Consider the following 14,831-nt stretch of genomic DNA (forward strand, 5'->3'; position numbering starts at 1 on the left):
CATTTTTCCAAAAGCTTCAGCCTCAGGCAGCCACGCAGAATCAAAAATTTCAGCCTGAATTGATTAAAGTTTGGCAAAGTTATGAGCACATTAAAACAGGTTAATATTTTGAAAAATGTTGGGGACCCTGAACTGTAGGTGTTTCTACCTGTACCACATATAATATACTGGTTGTTTTTTCTCTATTATCAATCTCTGTGCAATTCAGCACCCTTTTCTGAATGCTAAATGATGATGTTATAACACAAATTGCCATATAAAAATAAAAAAAAATTATTTTTTGCAACAGCAGTAAAGAAAGCTAATAGAAGTTGGCTTGATTTGTTTTAAGAGAGTTATAGCATGTAAATCAGTAAGCAGCAGCATAATATTCATGGAAACACTGAAATTACATTTGGAATACAGTGTCCTGGTTTTGTTACCTTACTGGAATGCAGAAATTTAACAATAGAAGGCAGAGCATACAAAATAAGGTAGCAGGGATGATAAATAGAATGGAGGGACACATGTATGAGAGGATATATTGACAACACAGATTATTTAGAGAAGTACATTAACTAAAGTTTATTATAAAATTACACTGATGATCTACAATAACTGGTCAGACCAGTACTAACGGATATAGGTATACATTAAGAGGGACCATATGAAGATTATTAAGAAACTCTTAATGGTATTTTATTGATGAATAGGTGAAATGGTAGTATTAATGACATAGCTCCCCAGACATGCCAGAACTGCATAATAGATTGTTATAGAAATATATGTATTATACAATACTATTGTCATTTCATTTTTAAATAATAATTTTTAATTATAGTAGTGCAAATTAGCATCCAAACCTATAAAACAGTTCTTTTTCTCTAGCAGTCTATTCTACCATACAGTGCCAGAGTCAGATCCCTGGACAGACCTTCAGGCAGGATCTAGATGACAGCAACCAAAGTAAAATATTTTGTGAAGGATTCAGATTCACTTCTAAGCATTGTATAAAAACATACGTGTTAAGATTGCTTCATATAGTCACATTATATTACACCACAAAATGCAATATCACTCCAAGTAAGCTTATGTGTAGAGTGAGAAAGAGACCTTTAGTACACTGTGATGAAACTAATCATATGAGTAGATTGTCCAGTGTAGGTCTGAAATATCTTCATTCAGGCACTAAATTAGATTTGTGAATGTGATCTACAGAAGGCTTCCAGGAGCATAGAAAAGGCAAAGGCTAAAGGGAAAACAATGGCCCGTTTGGGATATATCTGAAGTTTTGAAAAGACTTCTCTAAAGTGAAACTGTAATGTCCTTGTGTGTTTCAGGTTTCTGTAGGTCACCAGAACATGGAGGGGTTACTAGAAAAGAGGGACCAGCTCCTTCCAGGACGGAAGCAGGTAGAATCAAATGCACTCACTTCATGTTCAGCCACCATTCCTTGTATTATGACCAAATAGCTACAGAACCTGACTCCAGGGGTGGGGACGGGGAAACCTTCACTGGTGAAGCTCTCAGAACTGAGGTCCTGATACAGTTCCCACAGAAGCCAGTGAAAGGATTCCCTTGACTTCAGTAGGTGTTGGATGAGGCCTGGAATGAACAAGATGTCTGAATTCACTTATCTGAGAGATCTTCCAGCTCTGGCTTAGTTCCCATTGATGGGGCACTTACCGGAACTGGGGACTAAATGAACATGTAGACTAAAATCCCCTTCAAAAAGAGTGAAGCCCTAATGGCAGAGAGAGCCTCTAATTAAATGAGCTTGGATATTAATTTCTTCTCATATTAGAAGAGGGTGTTTCTTCCAGTTGATGGTAGTAAATTGGTGGGTTAGTTTCAGCATGTCCAGGGCTGAATGAAATTAAAGATTGAATTCCCCTCTTACTCTAAAATAGAATCCCATTTCCAGGTCAGGGCTGGCATCAGTGAAGTAACAGTGATACATTTACCACAGGTGGGAAATTTCTGTGCTGGTTTTCTCAGTCACTATCTACCAGTGCATAGATTTTTGCTAACAAAGTCTGTGTGCCTTGGACATAGGCAGGACTCTTAGACTGTTATTCCCTGGGAATAATTATTTATCTGAAACTTTTAAGCTGACCTAAGCAAATCCGCACTGGTCTTTATTTCCTATGCAAAATAGAATCTACTGTCATCCTGTTACGGATACACAGGTGAAACCCCAAGTTAAATTAACTATGTTAGTGAATTCTCATCTCACCCACCCACGCAAAAAGAAGAAATAGAATAAATTCATAACATAAATTCTCCTCACATCTTCCTTAACAATTCCCCCTTCCTCTCTCATTCACCAGACAACTCTTGGCACAATAAAATAATAGCATCTTACATTTAGAGAGCACCTTCCATCCAGCAGGATCCCATAGCACTTCACAAACGTGTCACCTGTTGCTGACATACAACTACCTTCTGGGGTGGAAAGTAGCAGCTGCTTTTAAAACAGTGCACAGTAAGTGGGGAAGAATTCGATATCCATTAAATACATTGAAACTTTAGGCAGATTATAATGACCAAAATTGGAACATGGATAGCGCACTAGAGCCAACTCTCCAATTGGATAAAGTGAAATGGCGTCTTCAAGAAGCAGAAATAGAACGCTGGGTGTATATCTTCACTAAAAGATGGAAGGAACCAGCTGTTTAGTGCCTGCTTCCAGCAGGCTGTGTCATTAGTTCAGCACTGACTTATGTGGCGCCACTAATGGAATCCCTCAAACCACTTCCTACAGTGGATTGGGTTTCCTTGGAAATAGCCCAGGGCTGACCATTCCTGGCTCCTGAGTGCTGAGGAGGTCCCAGCCCCAGGTTGCATGGCTAGAAGCTGCATATCGAAATGTATGTTACTGATGTAACTACAGATACCATTATGATTACATTTTATTATCCTCTTTCTTCATGTAGCCACGCTCAAGGTCTTGGAACTCCTATTATGTAAAACTCAACAAACAAAAACTTGACTTCTACAATGATGAAAGAGAAGCGTCCAAGGTAATTTGTTTCTTGAATCTTCACGTAATCTCCAAAGATGGTTTAAGATTTGTTCCGTGTTTTTCCATTCTAATCTCTCAACTTCTTTCACAAGAAAACATAGGAAATGAGACATATTTGCTTTTGATTAGATGGGGGTTAAATTCTTTTATGTATCAGTTGGTGGAAACTTAGTCTGATCAGTGCAGCTTCCAGCTATAAGGTTGAGAAAAGGGGTTTTGAGATTTACTGAACATTCTCTCATTTGAGTAGTGCCTTCAAGACACAGTGAAGTACCAGTTCTTCAAACTGTATGAAGGATGGATCTTGTACAGTTCTTCCAACCAGGGGACCTAGTGACAGTGTTAGGAATAGTATGAATGATGGTATCAGTGTGTGTTCACAGTGCGTGGATGAGACTGAATCCTAAAGGCAGGGCAATTAGGACATTCATTGTAATCTCTTCCTCCTTCAGAACGTAACCACAAGCCCATCAATCAGTGTTGCTGGTGCCAAGTGTGAGAGGCTGACTGACTATGCCAGGAAAGAGAACACCTTTAGTTTACGGTAAATCATATGCCTAGACCTGCTAGCAAAACATATCTGGCTGCTCTGCAATGTTGCAACTACACGCAGCCATACTCATCCAAGCCTATCCCAGAAAACACTGTGGTATGGCAAAGCTGAAGAGTGCTGTCTGTGTAGGAATTTGCAGATACTGCAGTTCCTGCCTTTCTCAACAGGACAATAATGTAAATGTTTAGACTAATTTGAATGCCCTTCCTCCTATCCCTGCTGTTTACAGATTGAGTGATGGGGCAGAATACTACTTTGCAGCACCTTCTCAGAAGCTGATGAATGAATGGATACAAGCGCTTAGGAGTGATATAAGTAGATCATCATTTATTTGTAAGGGGTAATTGTTTAGTATAGTGATGATGACAGGAGGGGGGAGGAACTAAAGGATGTTGAAATCACAAGCTGTCCCTTGTGTGGCGCTCTTCCTTTAAATGTGTTTGAGTGTCTCATTTGTGGGGAGCCTAGTTTTCTGGAATTTTAAAAACAAATTCTGTGATTTAAAAAAAACATAAGAATTGGTGGTTTTCCACAATTAAAATGAAATGCTGAACTTCCCTAGCCACAACATATATTAGTATCAGTTGAACACAAGGTTTTATTGATATATTTTCAATTTTTAAGCAAGTTCCAAGCCTACCAGGGCCATCAGTCATTATAATAAAATAAAATTAACAGAATGATCCCATCACAGTGCATTGTTTCTTTACTGTTGTCGATGGCCCTGCTGTTTCAGCCTCTTGTTTTCATTTCTTGTCATTCAGTTTAAGTTTAATGCTTTCCATGCGTTCTACAATTGTCTGCTTATGAACGAAATCTACAGCCTTGCTGCATACAGTGCAGAACAGCATATTACCATCAACATGAAATTTGTCCTTGCCAAACCCAGGGACATGGTCTTCAGTGGGGATTTTTACAATTTTTGGCATCTTTTCATAACTTTAATTACTCATGACTGGAGGCTGACATGAAATCTGAAATGCATTAAAACATGAACCCCTCTATGCCATTGAGTAACCTCTGTATGCCGAAAGCAGTTTATTGGAGTATGTTTAGCTATACATATTTAAAGTGCATTCAAAAATCAACCACAAGAGTTGAGATTGCATGCATTGAATAAGTGACACTTGTACTTTCAGTAAAATTTAGTTAATAGTTAATATATGTTTTTATTTTTTCACAAAATGTAAAAGCGCAAATTCCATGTTTTTCCGCATTTTTCCATGGCAAATGGATTTCTAGGATCCCTGCTCATCTGTGTCACCCATAGAGAACAGTACACACTGAGGCACTTGATAGCTGATGTGAAGGGTACGTCTACACTGCAATTGGAAACCCGTGGCTGTCCTGTGCCAACTGACTTGGGCTCATGGGGCTCGGGCTAAGGGGCTGTTTAATTGTGGAGTAGACATTCCTGAGCTCTGGGACCCTCCCACATCTCAGGGTCCAAGGCCTGGGCTGCAGCCTGAGACTGACTATCTTCATTGAAGTTAAATAGCCCCTTAGCCCAGGCTCTGCGAGCCTGAATCAGCTGGCATGTGCCAGCCATGGGTTTTTAACTGCAGTGTAGACATACTCTTGGGGACCTCAGAGTAGAGTCCCCAGAGTGACATTGAAAGCCACCTCTTGGTTGTAGTGCGGCTTGAGTCAAGATACTGGCTGGGGAGAAATGCACAATGGCTACTTACATTTTTTCCAGCTTTCATGTAGACAGGCCTTGGCTCTTGCTTGCTCCTTTGTGGGTCCAATCCCTATTCTGAAAACCTCAGTAAACGGTGATGGCTTCTGTGGCATAATGAAAAAGGGCAGAAATGCAGTGATACCTGCAGCTCAAAGAAATATATAGTGGATATAGGAATGACTGACTCTGCCTCTCCTTCTGATTCAAATATGTTTCCTGTATTTTCTTTGACCCTGCAGGCCATGGTAACAGTCAAGGTTCTAAAGTGATGGCCCAACCAATCACTCCAAATACAGAGAGGCCTCAGACCAGACCTTGGAGCTTCCCAGATGGAGGGCCTGCTGAAAGACAAAACAGCAGAGGCTTACTACCCAGGTGGGGACTGTATACTGCTGAGCTGGTCTGATTTCATTTTTGCCAGTAGCTAGGCAGTGCTCAAATACAGGATGATGCCAGATAGACAGGCTTGGTATTTAAAAGACCAGTTCAGTTTTCAGTATTTCACAGCCCCCAGGACTATATAGCACACAGCCCCCAGGACTATATTATGCAGTAACTTCTCTGATTCAGTCCATTTTGAAAGTTACAACATGCTAAAGGCAATTTTCCAATAGGGGTCCTTAACAAGGTCATCCAAATCCTCCCCTTGGGTGATGAACTTAAACTAGGCACACAATGGCCTCTTTACATATTCAAGTGTGAATCTGAGAATCCAAATGCAGCATTTGAACATACTGTTTGTGTCTCTGTGGTAGAAAATCTGGCCCATGGTGTAAATCCATTTCTGCTGCACATGGAGTGTGCAGAAATCCTACAAGTTGTGACATGAAAACAGCCCCTATTGTCTAGTCTATTGTACTGGAAGGATCCATGCGCCTAAACTTCATGAGCTGTGTGAGCCATGGACCTGTGAAAACCCATAGGCTCCTGAAATGTTATAGCACACACAGTATCATGGAAACCAAAAAGACCAGTTTGATTGTCCCAGCCGATTCTTGTGTTTTGCAGGAGAACTCACTACCTCATGCCTGTTAATGTGATTAGAACTGCAACATGATAATTGCTAGAGATTTCACTAAGTTTACCAGAGAATTGCAGAGAGTGCCCTTACCATCATGATAGTAACTCAACAAATATTTAGGAATTTAGTCTTGCAAATCCCCCGTGGGGTAGGGAAGAATTATTCTCTTCATTTTGACTTGTGAAGCACTGAGGCACAGAGAGATTGTGACTTACTACAGGTCACACAGGAAGTCTACTGTAGAGCTAGGAAATGAATGCAGATCTCCTGAATCCCGTCCAGGGCCTGAAGCAAAAGACCATTCTTCTTCTCTGTATAGATGTTGTCAATGAGTACCAGCTGCGATTGCAGTACAAACACAGATTTACTCATGTTGTTCCCATTCAGATAAATGGGAAAGTGACTATTTGACCAAAAGACGTAGCACAAACCTAGTATCAGACTTGCGAAATTGTCAAGAATATTTCCAGCTCAGTCACAAAATCTGTTTACCCCCATTATACCGTTGTGATGAATGATGATAAAATAATTACTGATATTTTATTTGTCCTTCAAATAAAGTAATTCACCAGAGGTGAGTGGGTAGGTGCATTTTGCAAAGTTACTCCTATTCTATATTGCAGACTGGCTATATTAATGCACATATGTATATACAACACATCTTTTCTGTCCGGTGGCTATTTTGCTTTTGAAATGGTTTCATGACTGAATTGTTTCCAAATACTTACTTTTACTTACTGATTTAATTCATGTCTGAAATGTCACTGAGTTTCTGTGGTGCTATTTGTTGACAGGAGAGCTCCTTCCTTCAAAGTGAGACAAGAGAAAGAATCTGAAAACATTCCCAGGGAATCAGAGGACGACACACATGAGATTATGAAGACACCAACCTCCACCTGTGCCCAGAACCCTGCAGGTATGGGTAATAAGAAACTCTGCCTTAATCTGTGTGAGAAGCACAGTTCTGAGATTGAGAAAACATGTTTCAAAATGTAGAAAGAGGAAATTGCTGTATCACCCAATATATACCACACCCTTCCCTGCTATGTCTTAATCCTGTGCTTTTTCACTTTCTCTGAAAATTTACTGATCCATTTTGACTAAATCATTTTCCCCAGGAGCTTATTTTAGTTGATCATTATACTTCACGTGCTGTAGATCTGCATGTCTTCTGGTTTCACTCCTACAGTAGTTTTCTCTTTATTAGGATTATGAAATACAGGGTGCTTGCTCTCAGGCTCTCTCTCACTCTCTCATGAAATATCTGAGGTTTTTCGCCTTCCTCTGTAGCATGGGGCATGGGTCACTTGCTGGAGGATTCTCTGCTCCTTGAGGTCTTTAAACCATGATTTGAGGACTGCAATAGCTCAGACATAGGTGAGAGGTTTTTTGCAGGAGTGGGTGGGTGAAATTCTGTAGCCTGCGTTGTGCAGGATGTCAGACTAGATGATTGTAATGGTCCCTTCTGACCGAAATATCTATGAATCTATAGCTAGATTAAACACACACAAATCTATGTGAAACGAAGGTGAGGCTTTCAGTGTCAAATACTCAAAAATTAGGAAATGCCACAATTAAGGTCTCATGTGCAACCTTAATTCAGCTGTCTGGTGCGTATGCATCATGACAGCCTTTAATTACATGATGGCATACTATTTTTTCCACAGGAATCCTGCTTCATTCGGTGGACAGTGCTCATGTTTGACTATAGTGGCTCTGTGCCTCAGTTTCCCATCTGTAAAAATGGGAATGATAATCCCTCACCTCTGAGGGCTGTTGTGAAAATAAATTCTATCATGTTTGTGTCTGGTAATGTTAATGTTTACGAGGCACTCAGATACTGTAGTGATGAGCCTTACAGAAAAGCCGATGAGAAAAATGATGATTCTGTGTCCAGAGCAGAGTTTGAATAGGGTGTAGTATAAAATACCTGGGGGCACACACTGAACAAAGAGAAAACAAAATATCGAATAGGTGTTCATTATCTGAGCACCATCCATCCTGGGCACCAAATGAGGCAAGGGTCCAGTGGCAAAAAAATAAGTATGTGATTGTGTAATTAAATAGTGTATCATAATGCGTACACATCAGGGATCAAATTAAGGTTGTGTAGTGTTACTGTGAACTGTTTAAAAGCAGCTGCTATTTTCCACTTCAAAGATAACAGCTGAAATGTTAGTGAGGTGCTGTGGGATCCTTCTGGAGGAAAGGTGTTATCTAAATGTAAGATCGTATTTTATCATGCCAGTAAGTAGGGTTGACCTGTTTGGTGAATGACGAAGAGAACAGGGGAATCCATCAGGAAGATGTAAGAAGGGTTTATTCTGTCCATTTATTCTTTTTTTCTTCTTCTTCAGTATCGGTTTGGACACACAAATGCCACGTGTTTTTCAGTGTTTATCTGAACACCTAGTCCGCTCTGCCAAATGAATGGGATTGGGTGGTCAGGTGTGAACTGTGGGCAACCCATCTGAACACCCATGGAGCAGTCATGCATATTCGCATAGAGGAGTGTTCATTGGAAATGCCTAGCTACAGATTCATGACTGAAAGTGAACAGCATGACACACTGATCTCTGGATGTTGTCCTCCCTAGCATATGGTCATTAAATAGCTCATTCCTGATGCCTCTTCTATGCTCTCCATGGAATAAGACCCAGTGACTCTCTCACTGAGCACACCATCTAACACCTCCAACACACACACACTCACTACAGAAGTATGATGGGAACTCTGAGCCAGACAGTGCAAGGTAATTAACAAGGTGGGGAAGGAAATGAGGACTGTTGCTGGCACTAAACGAGTGCATAACAGGATGCAATTGTGAATGAGTAACATCCTGCTGCAAATAGTCTTGTAGGGACTGATCAACAGGGCTTGAGACAAGGGGTATCTGCAGTATAAACAGTCCTGCTTGTTAAATAAAAGAGTAGTTTCAATCAGTATAGCAAAAGTCAGTCGGGAAGAAGATGATGTAACATCAGACCAGTAAGGGGTTCTGCCACTGCCTGTCCTGTAATCTAGGGGGCCTCTGTGCTGTGCAGGTATGGTTCATTTCCCTGACACCACTAGACACCCACAAACATAAGGTCTCACCCTGGCTCTCACCAGCCTAGTTACTCTTTGCAGGGTGACACCAATGACACTTCCAGTCCTGAGTCTCCCCAAATAAGTCCTCTCTGAGTTCTCAACTACCAGACACGCTATCTTTTCCCCTCTAGTTTGTCACTCCCAAAGCAGAGAAACCAGCCCCCTGGAATCCGCTCACTTTCGCCCACACATTCCAGATGGTTTGCACACTGGAGACCTGCCTGAGGTAAAAATAAACAAAAAGTTTATTTAATAGAAAAAGCACAGATTCAAGGATGAAATGGTAAGGGAAAGAACATATAGGCAAGTTACACAGAAAATAAACATGAAGAAGCAACCTCACGCTTTGCACATGCATATTAAATAAAATCTCTTTTCTAATAAGAGTTACTTACTGCCTTAAAACGATTTCCCAAGCTATAGGAGGGATCCAGCATTCATAGACAGCCTCCCACCTCAAGACTGTCCCCCAAGTTCTGGGTGGTCTTCAGTTCAACCCTTTCCATTTTAAAAGGGGTTCCTGTTTTTTTCCCTTCAGTCACTTTAGATACTCAAAGTGGGAAAAATCACCGTCTTTCTTGTTTTCCAAAGACTGGGGTTTTCTTTTCAGTCTCAAGTTGTCTCTATGTCTTTCCATTCACTTTAATGGGCCTCTGGTGTCCCTTCCTGGGCTGGAAAATGGATAGTTACTTGAAGCTGGTTTCATGTAGACACTTTGGGAGGTGTTCCTACCTTCCTGACTGCTCACTGCCCTGCTTTGAAGTGGAGCTAAAGTTGCAGTGTAGTATTCTATATATACAAACACATAAATTCACAGTCATAGCCTGTATACATATCTCATAATGATTGAGTTTAGAAAGGGCTGTGCTTGTTATATTTATAATACACCACCATTGCATGCAATCAATTGATTTTACTGTTTATTTTGGGGGTTTAAACCTGTTCTCACACTGGAGTATCTAGACCCTGATTGTTAAAGAGGTAACCTAGTTAAAATTTGCCATGTAGTCCCTGCAGCTAGACTCATGCAATTGTCATTATCAGCAAGAGTTGCAGTGTTCCCAATGTTTACAACATATCAAAACTAGCTTTTTGTTTCCTAGCTCCTTACCATCTCTGCTCTCTGACGCAGATTACACAGAAAGCTTACATATAGCAAACTTCTGCCTCGAGAGTCTTTTGTTTTAGTAGTGTCTCAAACTATCATTGTAAACACTGAGAGCAGGGAGCTCAGAAAGGAAATCCAGGTGCCAGAAATCTCCCCTGGGAGAGTTTACGAAGCTGGGGTTATTCGACATTCACATCATCCTGGTGAGACCCTAGATTGACTAGGAAACATGCTGGGAGTCCTTGCGGGATGATGGGAGCTGGAAAAGGCATCTCCAGCAACAGTGTCTGTACGGAGTCCTTTCAAGGTCTCACTGCACTGTTTGTTGGTCTTTCTCGCGGTTCTTACATTTCTACAGCTGAGAAGTGTGTCAGACACACACAAATTATTAGCTTTTCTTCCACGTGCTCCACAGTGCACCCAGAAAAGCGGCTACCTGATACTAAAGCTATACCATAAAAAGCCTGCAACCATATCATGAGACGCCAGCTCTTTTTACCAGAGGGCAGTGGGAAAACTTTATCCTTTCCAGGACTGTGAATAAAAGTTAAATATGCTGCTTCTTGGGCTAATGGCACAAGCCATTGTCCAAGCAAGAGTTTTACCTATGGCATCTTTCACTGTGAAGCATCCATGAAGAGGACGCTAGACTTTTGGGTAGTGGTATGTGTACCATGCTAGCATTACCTCCCCCTCCCAGGGCCCTCTGGAATTCAAAGTTACATCACCGTAGCTTCTACCAATCCATAGCAGGGAAGGAGGACTATGGCAATTGAGAATTAAGGTCTGGATGCTACTGCTGTGAAATGGCTTGGGTTAGCCTGCTGTAGGGAGGCCTAGAGAGAGCCTCCTTGACACGCACATCTGAGGGTGAGCCCATATTCCGGTGTTTCCTATCTCAAGAAAATGAAAAAAACACTAATTCTTTTTCAGGAGCCAAGGCTGAGGATCAGAGTGTGCAGACCAAGCGTTTAGCAAATCCACTGACCCAGATGAAAGAAGATCTAGCGATTGAGGGCAGGAAGGAGAAACCCAAGAAAGATAAGAATGTCTTTCAAAAGCTTTTTTCCAAAAAGTAAGAGCAGCAGCACAAGAGAGCGCACACTCTTCAGTTTTCTGGATGAGTCAGACTGTTCCCCTTCATAGCACCCTATTGCCTTGGAGTCCAGATGGACGGTGAGCAAGTGAAATGTGTATGGGAGAAGGGAATGCTCAAGCATCGGGAATAGACCCAGCACTTGGAAAAGAATAGAACTGTCACTGTTTTAACAAATTGAACTTGGGTGGATCAGTGTACCTGGTTCTCCCAGGCCTACAGAAGGCTTTTGTTTAAATTGAATTACTTTGATGCTCATGAATGTGAGGAAATAATAGTGCTGGGTAATGTCTGGTATACTCCTTATCCCCACCCATCATGGCAAATTGTGTGATGATGACTAATGTCTACCAGGGACCAAGATGAGATACGACTAATTCTTATCCACTTATTGCATAAGCTGCACTTTGATCCCAAATTTCCATAATGAACCACTACTGTATTCACACACACCCCCACCCTGCACGATGTATCCACCCAATGTCTTATTTTACCTCTAAGTTCTAAAAGAAAGGTGCCGTTGATACCATTGTGTACAGTTGTGACAGCTTAAATGCACACAGCTTGCCATTACTGTTGTGAGTGGCACTCTGTGGAATCACAGTACAGAAGTGTAAGAACATGGAATCATTCCATGAAGTGACAAGAATCATTTCTGCAATGCTTTTAGCTGTCACTATGAAAAGAGAGAGAGGAATATTTCCTACTCATATTAAACTTTCAAGTGTTGCTAGATTCTTGCAGAGTTCCTCATCAACTGCCAAAATCAATTCATTCAAGAACCTCAAAATGCTGTGGGATTCAATTTAGTGTCTACAGCTCTGTCTATACCCTTAGTTTCAGGATTCTTTATTATGCAAATAATTTTCAATAATAAAAGGGAGGGGGGCACCAGATTTGAATGGAACATAAGTAACTGTGGAACTAAAATGAATGACTTTCCTAAAATGATGTACACTTGTGTGTGATGCTAGCCAAATAATCAGATAAAGTTAAAAACTTTAGAAGCTGTGTTTAGATGGCAATTTCTGAGGCAATTTTAGGGGAGATGCGTTCACCCTTTGCAACAAGCAAATAATGTATAACGATGGAATCAAGCTGTCTTAGGTTTTTATATGGCAACTACCACCGTGGGATGAAAGCCCAGGAAAGGGAGCATATCGTAAGGAAAATCTGAATGTCATCTGGTAAACTATTACTGCAGCTATATGGTAATATGCTAATACTTCAAATTTATCAGCACCCATGCTCAAATGAGCTTTAATGATAAAATACAGATACAAAACTTGGGTCAATCTAGCAAAGGAAACTAATGGAAATTCTGTCTTCCTTTAATTGTTAATAACTGCAAACGGTGTTCTAATGAAACCTCAGATTTTTTAATCAATTCATTTTGAATTTCTTGTTCAGTCGCTAGTAGAAAGTTGTAATCAAAATATTTTTTCCCGCTTCTATTTAAATAAAGTCACCCAGTGGTAAAATTGACATCTTTCAGTTGTCTGAATTCTTAATAGCCTTGTTCAGGAACCTGTTTTGTACTTTCGACTGCTAGCCCACTGGAAAAGACTGAAGTAAAAATACATTTTTCACTTTTCTTGCACTTCAATGCCAGTTGCGATACAGAATTTCATTCCTTCCCGTTCTTAAAATCGGGTATTATAACAAATCCTTTAGAGAGTGCTCATTGCAAATATAAGTAGACACAAAGTAGATATAAAACACAAAATGCTGTTCAATGTTTGTTTATGCATGAAGTTTTTCTCTAGGCCATTGCACTTTATTCAGTTCTTCACTTCAAAAGACTCTTATTTAGCAGGTAAAAAGTACTAATATTTTTCCCAATCAGTGGCTTAAAATAAAAAGTATGGCAAATGGCATGGGGTGAGGGGCAGAGAACCAAAATTCTACCTATTCCTGGCCTCTCCCTGTCCATTCATCTATGAGGGGAGGAGGAATAGGAGCAGCTCGAAGTGCGTGTGCAGCATCCTTTACCTCTGAGGACTTGGATCCAAATGAGACAGCTCACTGGGCCATGCAGATGTGCAAACAGATTGTGAGCCATGTTTACATGGACAACATGGATACACAGCTTTGACATGTTGTCCACACTCTCACTTCAAGGGGGTCAGCAGGCAGGGGTTGGCTAGTGACTTATTTTAGTTCCTATTCTGCTAAGGTTTGAATTATTATTATTCGTGCTAGTGCACATGGTGATGTAAAGCATCTTAAGTGCACAGCTCCATACATCAGTGGGTCTCAACTATTTATCAATATGTTACCTGGGCAGCAGGTTGGGAACCACAGCACACCCACAAAGCCCCCATGGACCCATATACCCAGCACCTCATGTCCACAGAACCTTCCATGAAGGGAAGCCCTGGGTGGGGGGCAGGCTGCACGGCCCCTGGACCCCGCTATGTGGGGCCAGGTGGCAGGGCAGCTGGGTGGCAGTCCTGGACCCCATGGGCCTGGCTGGCATCCCAGAACCCCAGATCCCAGGGAGCCAGCCTGCAGCCCCGGACCTTGCGGGGCCCACCGGCAGCCCTGACCCCTATCCCATGGTGCAGATCCTGGACCCTGCGGGGCCAGCTGGGAGCCCTGGACCCCGCTGGGCTGGGCAGCAGATCCTGACCACAGACCCTGAGTAGGGTGACCAGGTGTCCCGTTTTCAACCGGAACACCAGGTCGAAAAGGGATCGTGGTGGCTCTGGTCAGCACCCCTGACCAGGCCATTGACTGTCCGGTTGGCAGACCATGCAGTGGGGCTGGCATGCTCCCTGCTAGCACCGTGCAGCTCCCCGGAAGCAGCTGGCATGTCCCCTATCTGTTGTAGTGGCAGCCAGGGGGCTCTGCATGCTGCCCCCACCCCAAGTGCTGCCCCACAGGTCCCATTGGCTGGGAACCATAGCCAATGGGAGCTATGGCGGTGGCGCCTGAGGATGTGACAGTGTGCAGAGCACCCTGGCTGAACCTCCACGTAGGAGCTGGAGGGGGAACATGCCACTGCTTTTGGGAGCTGCTTGAGGTAAGCACCGCCTGGGGCCTGCACCCCTGAGCCCTCCCCCCTCTCATGCCCCAATTCCCGCTGCCCTCTGAACCTCTAGGTCCTAGTCTGGAGCACCCTCCTGCATCCTAAAACCCTCATTCCGTCCTCTGTACCCTGAATCTCTGAGCTAGCCCAGTGAAGATGAGCAAGTGAGTGATGGTGACAGAGGGAGGTGGGATGGAGGAAATAGGTGGCAGGGCCTTGGAGAAGGGGTGGGGCAAGGGTGTTCAGT

General features: G+C 42.3%; 1 protein-coding gene across 1 annotated transcript in view; it reads left to right on the forward strand.

Moving 5' to 3' along the window:
- SPTBN5 (spectrin beta, non-erythrocytic 5) overlaps positions 1 to 12,855 on the forward strand; it is a gene marked incomplete at its 5' end in the record, with an annotated part of 149,319 nt that extends 136,464 nt beyond the window's left edge. The window contains 7 exons of the mRNA XM_084629808.1: positions 1,320 to 1,391; positions 2,916 to 3,002; positions 3,457 to 3,548; positions 3,787 to 3,890; positions 5,478 to 5,613; positions 7,054 to 7,175; positions 11,391 to 12,855. Coding sequence (XP_084485934.1) covers positions 1,320 to 1,391; positions 2,916 to 3,002; positions 3,457 to 3,548; positions 3,787 to 3,890; positions 5,478 to 5,613; positions 7,054 to 7,175; positions 11,391 to 11,536 — 759 coding nt within the window. The 3' untranslated portion in view covers positions 11,537 to 12,855. The remainder of the gene's footprint in view (positions 1 to 1,319; positions 1,392 to 2,915; positions 3,003 to 3,456; positions 3,549 to 3,786; positions 3,891 to 5,477; positions 5,614 to 7,053; positions 7,176 to 11,390) is intronic.
- Between the last annotated feature and the right edge of the window lie 1,976 nt (positions 12,856 to 14,831).

The sequence above is a fragment of the Lepidochelys olivacea genome (genome assembly GCF_965140295.1).
Source record: "Lepidochelys olivacea isolate rLepOli2 genome assembly, chromosome: 6".
NCBI classification, from domain to species: Eukaryota; Metazoa; Chordata; order Testudines; family Cheloniidae; genus Lepidochelys; species Lepidochelys olivacea.